This window comes from Leptonychotes weddellii, chromosome 1 (assembly GCF_054177405.1).
Source record: "Leptonychotes weddellii isolate Sample4059 chromosome 1, ASM5417740v2, whole genome shotgun sequence".
In the NCBI taxonomy this organism is placed as follows: Eukaryota; Metazoa; Chordata; class Mammalia; order Carnivora; family Phocidae; genus Leptonychotes; species Leptonychotes weddellii.
In genome coordinates, this window is record NC_138369.1 from 36,347,653 (window position 1) to 36,360,244 (window position 12,592).

The 12,592-nt window shown below is 34.7% G+C and overlaps 1 protein-coding gene across 1 annotated transcript in view; it reads left to right on the forward strand.

Annotated features, from left to right (window-relative positions):
- Positions 1 to 12,592, forward strand: part of CHL1 (cell adhesion molecule L1 like) — a 92,180-nt gene that overhangs the window by 19,080 nt on the left and 60,508 nt on the right. The window contains exons 2-3 of the mRNA XM_081805844.1: positions 1,248 to 1,353; positions 4,717 to 4,904. Of these exons, the coding sequence (XP_081661970.1) occupies positions 1,248 to 1,353; positions 4,717 to 4,904 (294 nt within the window). The remainder of the gene's footprint in view (positions 1 to 1,247; positions 1,354 to 4,716; positions 4,905 to 12,592) is intronic.

Genomic DNA, 12,592 nt, shown 5'->3' on the forward strand with positions numbered 1-12,592 from the left:
ATCAACAGACTAAATGTCAATAATTTAAAAATAGAGATTTTAAAGTTGTAATGATATGGCAATTTTTATTCTGCTCTAAGTGGTTCCTTTATTCTAGGTTTAAATAAAATGAACATCTTTGGTAACATGAAATGTTATCAGTGAAGTATATTCTTTAAAATTAAGTACATTTTTCATAATCCAATTAAAAATGGGCAGAAGACATGAACAGACATTTCTCCAAAGACTTACAGATGGCAACAGACACACGAAAAGATGCTCAACATCATTAATCATCAGCAAATTAAAACCACAATGAGATATCACCTCATACCCGTCAGAATGGCTAAACTCCAAAACACAAGAAACAACAAGTGTTTGATGTGGAGAAAAAAGAACGCCCATACACTGTTGGTGGGAATGCAACCTTGTGCAGCTGCTGTGGAAAACAGTATGGAGATACCTCAAAAAAGTTAAAAATAGAATTACCATATCATCCAGCAACTCCACCATTGGGTATTTACCCAAAGAATACAAAAACACTAATTTGCAAAGATATACGCACCCCTGTGTTTATTTCAGCATTATTTAAGTAGCCAGATTATGGAAGCCCCCCAAGTGTCCATTGATAGGTGAATGAAGAAGAGGTATATATATACAACGGAATATTATTCAGCCAAAAAAAGAATGAAACCTTGCCATTTGCAGTGACATGGATGAATCTAGAGGATATAGGCTAAGTGAAAGAAGTCAGTCACAGAAAAACAAATGCCATATGATTTCACTCATATGTGGAATTTAAGAAGGAAAACAAACATACAAGGAAAAAAGAAACAGACCAAAAAACAGACTCTTAACCATAGAGAACAAACGGATGGTTACCAGATGGGCAATGGGTGAGGGGATGGGTAAAATAGATGAAGGGGATTAAGAGTATACTTATCACGATGAACACTGAGTAATGCATACAGTTGTTGAATCACTGTATTGTACACCTGAAACTGATATCATGCTGTGTTGACTACACTGGAATTAAAAAAAAAAAAAATGACCCAAGGGCAAACCTAAAACAATTAATAAAATATATTTTTCAAAGAGGAAGTCAGATTTGTTCTGTAATTTTCACTTTTTTTTAATAGTTCTCTTACTTTTATAGTTCTCTTACTTATCAATATAGAAAGCATGTTTCAAGTGTTTCTGTTATAGCTAAATTCACCCGACCTAGTATTTGAGGACCACGTTCTTTAAATACATATTTTGATATTTAGTTCAACAGGTTCCAACAATCATAAAACAGTCAAAAGTGCAAGTTGCCTTTCCCTTTGATGAATATTTTCAAATTGAATGTGAAGCTAAAGGAAATCCAGAACCAACGTGAGTATTCTTGCAAATGAAGTAATTGTTTATATGTATATAATCTTTTTTTTTAAATTTCTTTGTACTCTGACCATTATAAGGTTGTTGGACTATAAATCTACATATGATTAAAGATAAGAGTTGCCAAAAGAATAATAGCTATTTTTATGAAAATAAAGTTTGGTTATTTTACATATGTTCTCCTGGAAGTTGAAATTATTTTTACCATAAATAAATTGCCTTATGTTAAATACTTAGCGTAGGTTTTGGCACCATGGAAATATTCAGTAATTCCTTACAAGTGAACAAGGTAGTCAAAGCCCAGAAGATTCTTTATTCTAAAGGTAGCATTGGTTAAGCTGAAAGTTAATATATTGATAAATGACATTCTATATATAATTATTATTGCATGTCTTTAAATGTAACATATCTTTTTTTTTAAAGTGACACATATCTTATTCAGCGAGTAGGTTGTTACTTGATATTTTTTAAGTTATCATAGAAATATTTAATCATCCTGAATGCTATCTGCATGGTATATTGTTATCTAGTGTTTTCTTAATTAAATAATTGTTACTGTAGGTGATCATAATCAGTGATGAAGTTTTTTCAAAATACCTCCTATACTTTGGAAGGGAGAAAGAAATGTGTGTGTGTGTTGGGAATGAGGAAGGAGAAGTTGTAGAGAGAATTCTAGATTTTAATGTAGGTGATTTGAAGATGGGCAACAAAGCTACATACTTGTACTGATTTGCTTAATTCATTTATATCCACTAAAGATACATATTTAAGGAAAATTAATTATTTGAAATTGTATTGTGACTAACATTATTATTGCCTGAAAAGTTGATGTTTTAAAAATCATTCTTAATCATTGACATGTTGAATTATCATTATTATCTATATTTTACCAAATGGAATATATTCAATTAGTATATGTAAATATGGATAGAATTATATGAAGAAGAATTTAGTCAGTCATTGTGGCTGGATCAATATGGATCAATCAGTATTATGATATATATTAATAGTAATGAACTGAATTATTGTATCAAAAGATAAAACCCTACAATCACCAGAGATGATTAATGATCAAATTTATCTATTATGTCTATAACCAGTATAATTTAATTATGAAATACTACTAGCATTTACAATAAATTCAGAAATAAAAATAGAATGTTTGGTATCATTATTACTTATTTTCCTAGAGCCATGTCTAATATAATTATGCAAAAAAATAAAATCTATACATATGAGACAATATGATTAATATTATTATTATTATATAATTTGTTATTCTATCTATTCGCTAGACAAAAACAAGCTTTTATAAATACAAAGGGTTACACTGAAGTGGTCAATTATAAAATGATTTAAAAATTAAAAATAAATTTTAAAAAGCTTAATTGATGTCCATACAAGGCAGTTAGAAAATAATTGGGAAACAAGAAGGAAAAAATATCCCATCACAATAGCAAAAGGAAAAAAAATCCAGCAGTCTTAACCATTAGTGGTAATAACATAAACAAAAACAATATCAAATACTATGTAACAAGAACTATGTGGGATTTAAATTGGGGGCAGTGTCTATAAAATTCTACCTAGGATCAGGAAAGAAGATTTGAATGAATGAAAAGACGTAACACATTTCCAAGTGGAAATGTTTAATTCTGTATAGGTGAAGTGATCCCATTCAACATAGTGGAATTTAAAAGAATAGATTCTTTGTGTTCTTTGTAAGTAAAGCCAATAAAACATAAAACAGAGAGAGAAGACGTAAAAGAACTGGGGTTGGGGGAGAAGGCAGGCCTGCTCCTAACAAAAACATGTGTCCCATGAAGGTTTGTTATTCCTGGTGAAAGAATAAAGATAGTTTAGTGTAAGAAAATGGTGTCCTGAAACATTCCACAATTTGCATGGATAATTCATATATGAAATACTGAATAAAATCAAATTGGGAATTCATTATGAGATTGATAAGATTTTTTTAAAAGGCTTTTTTTTTTTTTTAAAGATTTTATTTATTTATTTGACAGAGAGAGAGACAGCGAGAGAGGGAACACAAGCAGGGGGAGTGGGAGAGGGAGAAGCAGGCCTCCTGCGGAGCAGGGAGCCCGATGCGGGGCTCAATCCCAGGACCCTGGGATCATGACCTGAGCTGAAGGCAGACGCTTAATGACTGAGCCATCCAGGCGCCCCTAAAAGGCTTTTTATAGCCTCATCCACAGAAACTACACACTGGGGTGGGAATTTAACTATGTATATTTTTTTCTGGAATACAATTCTGCAACATTTATCAACAGTTTCTATAAAAATTTTCTTGTTATTGGTCTATCATTCTTACTTTGAAGAGATTGGTCTAATGAAATATTTGGATAAGTGCCAAAAAATAAATTATGTTAAGGTTGTTTACCACAATTTGTTTGTAAAAGGGGAAAAATGCAAATCATTAAGTAACTTAAATAGTAATCATATGACAGAAGATAAAGTTGTCATAGAAACTGGCTTTAGTAGCATTGTAATAATTGGAAAAACTTAGTTTGCAAAATTTTATATTTTTTGTGGTCTCAAATATGTTACTAATATGTCTAAAAATCTAGATAGGAAATGTGACCACATTCAATAGTACTTGTTTGTTTTTTTAAATTTTGAGTGAGCGCTTCACACACACACGTGATGCCATTTTATATGTTTTTAGATTTAGTAGTCTTCAAGTATTAGTAAAATACCTTTCTAATTGAAAAAATTAAAAAATAACTTTAAAAAGAACAGAACAAAACCTATCTTGAATTTCTGTTTTCTCAGTTGTTAGAGCTTTTTTATGGCTTGGTCTTGCTTCAGCGTGCTATAATAAAAATGCCACAGACTGGGTGCCATAAACAACAAATGTACATTTGTCACATGGTTCTGGAGGCTGGGCAGACCAAGATCAAGGCCTTCCCTGATTTGGTGCCTGATGAGGACCTGCTTTCTGGTTCATAGACAGCTGTTTTCTTGCTGTAACTTCACATGGCAGAAGAGAGCAAAAATGCTCTCTGGGGCCTCCTTCATAAGGATGCAAATCCCATTCATGAGAACTCCACCCTCATGACCTGATCACCTCCCCAATCCTCTACCTCCAGACACTCCTACATTAGGGATTAGGCTTCAACATATGAATTTGGGGGAGACATAAACATTCAGTCTATAGCCACTTACAAGATTTCTCAGATTCTTCTGAGACTTTTTTTGTATTCTGTTACATAGTCCATTAAAAATATTTTTTTTACCATAAAATGTTTTCATTTTGTCATTTCTGTGCATTTGTTTATTACCACTTTAAAATTAGGAAGTATGTTTTGACTTTTCAGGATTGTTTACTTTAGTTTTATCTTACAGATTTATGTGGACTAAGGATGACAAGCCTTTTGATCTCTCTGACTCTCGGATCATTGTATCCAACAACTCAGGAACCTTTAAGATCCCAAATGAGGGGCACATATCTCACTTTCAAGGGAAATACCGCTGCTTTGCTTCTAATAAACTGGGAGTTGCTATGTCAGAAGAAATAGAATTTATAGTTCCAAGTAAGTGTTACAATGGAGATTTCACTTTACAAATGTTTTAGTGTTGAGTAAAATAATGACACATTCTTAATTTAATTACCAGCTTATATATGCCCTATATTTCTTTTTTTTCCTTTTGTTAATTTAAATCCAATTGATTAACATATAGGGTATTATTAGTTTCAGAGGTAGAGTTCAGTAATTCATCAGTCTTATATAATACCCAGGGCTCATTACATCATGTGCCCTCCTTAATGCCCATCACCCAGTTACCCCATACTCCCACCCCCCAATGAAACCTATATTTCATTTCTAAGTGAAACTATCCTCTAGGTCTTGATACTTAAAAGTGGATGATCTTTTTTTTTTTTTTAAGATTTATTTATTTGTTTTAGAGAGAGAGAGGGAGCAAGAATGAGTGGGGGGAGGGGCGGAGGGAGAGAATCTCAAGCAGACTCCACACTGAGTGTGGAACCCAACTTGGGGTTCCATCTCATGACACTGAGATTATGACCTGAGCCAAAACCAAGAGTTGGACACTGAATTGAGCCACCCAGGTGCCCCGAAAGTGGATGATCTTTGAAAGCAATATAAATTTGCTGTGTTTCAGTATTCTTATATCTAACATGGGGGAAAAAATAGTGTCTGCTTTGCCTCATAGGATGAGAATTAAGTTAAATACATTGGTTGGATGTGGCTTAATGATACTGCAGTAACAAGTACTCTCCAGGCCCCTGTGTTTATTCCCTGATTATGCAGTTGGCTGTGGGCCTTGTAGCTCTTCAGGGCATTTGTTCTCCATGAAGCCTCTTGGAGGTCCAAGCTGATAGAGATGGCATCATTCTGTGGCTGTACCATGTGAAAACTTAATGCCGGGACACCTGGGTGGCTCAGTCGGTTAAGCGTCTGCCTTCGGCTCAGGTCATGATCCCAGGGTCCTGGGATCGAGTCCCGCATCGGGCTCCATGCTCAGCAGGGAGCCTGCTTCTCCCTCTGCTGTGCTCTCTCTCTCTCTCTCTGACAAATGAATAAATAAAAAATCTTAAAAAAAAAAAAAAGAAAACTTAATGCCACTTTGGTCAAAGAGTCTGGGGCAGAGAGCATGAAAAATTACTTCCAACAAGAAATTCTGCAGGCAACTTCTTGTAGTTTGTTAGGGCTATGGCATATCCCATGGCCCTACTTAACTTCAGTAATATGAGTGCCCATTAGGGGAGGAGAACGAGCAATCAGTATATATTAATGTTTTCCATAAATAATAATCATGGAAAACGGTAAACTCCTTTACTGTTAAGGGTGATACTTATCAGTAACTATGATGAAGATTAAGTGACTTCCTCATTACCATATTTTTGCCTGTGCAGCATGGGATCACTGGTGACCAGCTTCCACTTTTGGTCTCTTGTTTTCCCTAATCTTCAGGTATCCAACATTATATGGTTCTAACTGAAATCTTTGCAAAGTAAATTCTTATGTAGAAAACTTCCGACAGCTTCCATTTGGCAATTTCTTCTTGCAGACTTGTAGATACTGAATAGTTTCAGAGTCATAGACCTTCCAGGATGTGGACACTTTATCTTGGGGGCAGAGGGGGCGGGTGAGAATGTATACAATCCTCAGAAAAACAAATACTGAAAAACATGTGTGCCTTATCCTAAAAATTGGGACAGGCGACTGGATTTAAATTATTCTAAAGTCCTTGTATAATTCTAGAGGAGAGAAGATAAATCAGATTTAGAGTCTTACAAGTAAAGTATGCATCTTAAGATTTATAAAGCAATTACATTAAAAGTATAGAGTAAAATATGAATGATTAAGAGCCTATGTTTGAGGGAGAAAAAGAAAAAGGTAAGAAATATGTGAAAAAGAAAAAACTACGCAAATAAATCCAAATATATGATTAATTGCAGATGAAAGTAAATAGATTAAATGCTTCAAGTTTTTGTTGTTGTTTTTAAGAAAGATAAAAATTGTTTACTGCATAACACATCTAAGTCATAAGGGTACAGAATTGCTGAAACTAAAAAATAGAAAAAATGTTCCAGAAAAATGCTATTCAAAACAAAGTAGGAATGGCTGAATTATCAGTCAAAACAGAATTTATTTTTAAAAGGCTTCCTGAAGATTAATTCTCTAGGCATATATAATGTTAAAATATATGAAACAAAAATAGATTACAATTGGAAATGGGCACATCTATCATAATAATGAGAGGTATTAACATATGTATTTTATTTTTTGGTAGCTCAAGCAGAGAAAACATCAGTAAGCCTGCGGAAGATTTAAAGAACCCAAATATAAGGTCCATCTAATGAACACATAGAGAACATTGTACCTAAAACTACAGAATGCATTTTTTTCAAAATTTGATGACATATTAGCTATGAAGTAAATATGACCAAAATGCAATTAAGTTGGAAATCAATAATAAAAACAAAATTAGAGAAGTCTTATATCTTTGAAAATTAATAAATGGAAGTCTAAGTAACTCATAGGTCAAATAGGAAATGGCAAAAGAAAATAGAACATAGTTTGAAGTGACAGTAGTAGAAATTCTACATAACAAAGCATGCTTTAGCTAAAGCATTATTTAGAGGGATGCTTTTCATCTTAGAAACATACATTAGAAAATAAGAAGATATGAAAATTAATAATCTAAGCTTTTTAGGTAGCATAATTTTAAGATGAAAATGCATGAGCTAATTTAAGGTAACATAATAAACTCAAAAGAGATTGAAGGGATAAAATAATACAGAAGCAGAACATAAATCCAACAAGCAGGGGTGCCTGGGTGGCTCAGTCGTTAAGTGTCTGCCTTCGGCTCAGGTCATGATCTCAGAGTCCTGAGATGGAGCCCCGCATTGGCATCGGGCTTCCCTGATAAGCAGGGAGTCTGCTTCTCCCTCTGCCCCTACCCCCCTGCTCATGCTCTCTCTCTGAAATAAATAAATATCTAAAAAAATAAATAAATCCAACAAGGGGGTGTGAAACCTTTATAGTTGAAAAGTATGCACAATTATTGAAAAATATTTTTAAAAGATCCAGATACATAGAAAAAATATACCTTTTTCATGGATTTGAAGACTCAGTAAAGCTAAAATGTCAACTCTCCGTGATTTGATATATAGAATAATTGAAATCCAAATCTCTAGTTTGGTTTTGACATGTTTGTGGAATGTGACCAAGTGATTCACAATATATTTGAGGAGAAAAGGGCAGAATTTGGTAGAAACTCTTGAAGAATAAGAACAAGTCAAAAGGACTTGGCCTTATTTGATAACAAGGCTCAATGTAAAACTTTAGTGATTAAGCCAGTATGGCTGTGAATGGGATTAGATAGATGGAACAGCATAGAGAACCCAGAAACAAACCCTTGTACATGTGAAAGCACTATGAAAACACTAGCGTGGATTCCTTCCTTCCCTCCCTCCCTCCCTCACCTTCCTTCCTTCCTTCCTTCCTCCCTCCCTCCCTCCCCTCCTTCCTTCCCTCCTAACTTAATGGGGTGGAACGACTGATTGTCCATGTAGAGATACATTTATTTGGAGTCTTACCTCACATTATATAAAAAATCCATTACAGGTAGATTAAAGCCTAAACTTCGAAAGGGAAAAAAATATTTTTAAAAATGAAAAAAATGATTCGGAGAGTGTATTTATGATTTCAGGGTAGGGAAGTTTTCTTAAATAAGACACATTGAAGTTCTGTTAAGGAAATCACTAAGGATTATTTGACTACATTTGATTTTTAGAACCCCTTTTTAAAATCAGAAGACCTCAGGAAGAAAGTGAAATGATAAGCCACAACCCAGGGGAAAAAAAATCATTGCCAATGACTATAACTAAAAATAATGTTATGTATTTATAAATAATTTTAAAAGAAAATTATAAAAAATAATTTTATAAGGAAAAAGAAGTGAAGTGGCCAAAGACATAGACTTGTACCTCAGACTGGAATGGCCAATGAGAATGTGCTCAACATCGTTAGTAATCAGAAATAGATTAACCATAACCCAAATAATAAAAGCATTTGTTCCCACAGAATTGGGAAATATTACGAAGTCTGAGAGTAACAATTTGAGGTGGGAACATGCAGCTACTATAATATGTATCTACCACTGTTGCAGGTATACTTTTCTACCTGGTCTGTGGAAAATACTTGTCCTTGACTCCTTAATTGAAGATGCTCTCACCTGTAACCTCGCTATTCCATTTCCTTCGTCACACATGTGTGTGTCATCCATGTCCATTGGGCCTATTTGTGGTACCATTGCTTGAATTAAAAATACATTGGAAAAAACATGAGTCTACCGATGATAAGAATGAATAAATCTATTGTGGTATAGTCATACAAAAAATACTACTCAGCAGTGAAAATTGATGAATCTTAGGAATATGTTGCACAATAAAAGTGCATCTTGGAAGAATACATACAATATGATTTTTTTTTAAAGATTTTTATTTATTTATTTGAGAGAGAATGAGAGACAGAGAGCACGAGCGGGAAGAGGGTCAGAGGGAGAAGCAGACCCCCCGCTGAGCAGGGAGCCCGATGTGGGACTCGATCCCAGGACTCCAGGATCATGACCTGAGCTGAAGGCAGTCGCTTAACCAACTGAGCCACCCAGGCGCCCCACAATATGATTTTATTAATATAAGTTCAAAATATGTAAAGATAAAATATTATTTAGGGGTATGGTTGTATGTGGCAAAACTGTAATGAAAAACAAGAGAATGGTGAAAAAAAGACTCAGGATAATAGTTACCTCAAAGGGAATGGGGGAGGGGATGGATTCTGCAGCAGACAGGAAGGTAAAGGTATTTTTTGTATGTTGGGTGGTGGATAAAAGAGTGTTGTATTTCTTTGTTTCATTTTTTTTCTATATAAATGGAATTTTTGTATATGCATAGTTAATCAGTAGCATGCTTATTTGTCTGAATTAGATATACTGGGTTATTAAGTAAGATATGATAGCATAGTAATGGACAAAGTACTGACAGTAAACTTGAAAACTGGCCTCAGGAGTTTAGGTTTGAAGTGACATTCAATAGGAGATGTTCATGAATTCTGGATCAGAGAGTATTACCATGATATTTGTGATCATGGTCATAAAACTAGACAGATACATTGTCTCTAGGTATATAACTGTAGTCATATTATAGTTTATATTATAAAACTACATATTGGAGTCTAACTATAACCATATAATCTACCTATCTAATTACCTGAAATAACTGAAATAAGATACGTGTGCAAGAGAGAGGTATTAAAAATCTGTCGTAGGAGGCAAGGCATTAGCGTGATCCCTAACCTGAACTCTGATGGTTGCCATGGAGACACAAAGGAAAAGGCAGTAGCTAGATCTATTGCAGAGAAGCAAATGGTACATGTTAGTATAAGATTCAGCAATTAAAGGGTTTTAAAAAATATTTTCTCTCATTATCTAAGCAGACCAAGTGAAGGGGTGAACAGTGTGAGGATAATTCTGGCCTGAATCTGCTAGCATTGAAATGAAGAGATGAGAGTCGCATGTGAGCCATGTAGTGGGTAATTACCCTGTTTTTCTGCTGCTGTTGAAAAGAGCAAAATAAATTAGGTTTCTTATGCATCATTTCCAGTCTCTCCGGAAATTACTTCATCGTCTAACAGCGTTCTGCAATCATTTCTATGTTGAGTAGGACCGCTACCCCAATTCCTAGGGGTTTATAAATCAGAGACCATTTAAAGCTTCCTACAACCTTTATCAATTGATTCTTTTCTTAAGCTGTAGAGAATCAATTCTATAACTATATCGATAGAAACGGGATTCGAATTTTAGAGTTTCATCTGATTTCTTAAAGTTTTCATTAGACTAACCTTAAAGGCTTTAGCTACCTAAGTTTTCACATGAGGACAGTAACTGAAAATCCCGTTATTACTTTCTACAAACAGAAACCTTTATACCCAATGTTAAGTTTTCTGCTTTCAGTAACACTGCAGTTGAGTTTGCTAGGGAATGAAAGAGTAAAAGAAAAACCAACCAAACAAACACAACGCACTGTTTTCAAACATGGAAAAAAATCATTTAACTAAATGGATTTTCCACAATATGGCTTGGAGAGTTAGTCAGTGAATTATTCAACAAATCTTTATTAAGCTCCCCTCATGTGCCAGTCACTTTTCTAGGAATTTGAGAGATAGCAGTGAACAAAACAAAGACTGTCCTCAAGAAATTTCTATCCTATGAATGTGGTGAGTGAGTTTGGGGAGAAGGTAAGGTTATTTCTAGCCTTCATTTTGACAACCACCAGCGCAGTTAAAATGATATAAATGATTCCATTTGGGCTGTTCAGTACTGCCTGTCATTCAGAGCACAGATCAGCCTTTTCCAGTTAGCATCCCTCCTCTGTCTCAGCCTCTAATGATTCTTCTGATTTTTTAAAATTTATTTTTATTTTTTTAAAGATTGTATTTATTTATTTGAGAAACAGAGAGACAGAGGAGGGGAAGGGCAGAGGGAGAGGGAGAAGCAGACTCCCCGCTGAGCAGGGAGCCCAAGGGGGGCTTGATCCCAGGACCCTGAGATCATGACCTGAGCCAAAGACAGATGCCTAACCAACTGAGCCACCCAGGCACCCCCTTTCTGATTTTTTCAAAGATTTTATTTATTTATTTGAGAGAGAGAGTGTGTGTGTGAGCAAGAGAGCACAAGTATGGGGAGCAGCAGAGGGAGAGGGAGAAGCAAACTCCCCGCTGAGCAGGGAGCCGGATATGGGGCCTAATCCCAGGACCCTGAAATCATGACCCAAGCCGAAAGCAGATGCTTAACCAACTGAGCCACCCAGGTGCTCCCACTTTCTGATTTTTTAAAACAACTTTCTGAGGCATCATTTATATATCACAAATTTTATCAGTTTTGAATGCAAAATCAGTGAGTTTTTAAAATAAAATTTTAGTACAATCATCATCATAATCTAGTACTAGAACATTTTCATCATTCCCCAAAGATTCCTTATGCCCATTTGTAGATACTCTCTCTTCCTACCCCTAACTCTAGGCAGTCACTAATCTGCTTTCTGCCTCAGTAAATTTTTTTTCTGAACATTTCACATAAATGGAATCATACCATACATGATTTTTTCCATCTAGTTCCTTCCACCTAGTGTGTTTTGTGATTTATTCGCATTTTAGCATATATTAGTAGTTTGCTCCTTCTTCTGGCTAAATAACATTACATTGTACGGATGCACCACTATTTGTTTATCCCTTCCCCAGTTGATATCCATTTAGATTGTTTCCAAATTTTGGCTATTACAAATAGTGCTGTTAGGAAATCCACATGTAAATTCTCTGGAGTTTTTGAAGCATTTAGTTATATACTATTTGGGAGTCTTTTGGTTGTCATGTGTACTAACTGGGATACTTAAAAATGGTAAAGATGTCATGCTATGCTGTTCTTCCTTTGCATGCTTCCAGATGCTGCTTGAATGCATATTATCAGTTTCTGATTTATTGTTTCATAGGCTGAAGAATAAAAGAATGAATAAGAGTACTAAAGCAATTTCCACACACTATTAAAATAATCTAGGAAATGGCAGGCTTAAAGATGCAATCCACTATATACTGTTTTAATGGAAACCAATTAGAATTTCTGGTCTGCTGGGTTCTACATTTGTATAGCTTCCTCAGATTCCTCAGGACAATTCCCTTAAGACATACTTTGGCTATTT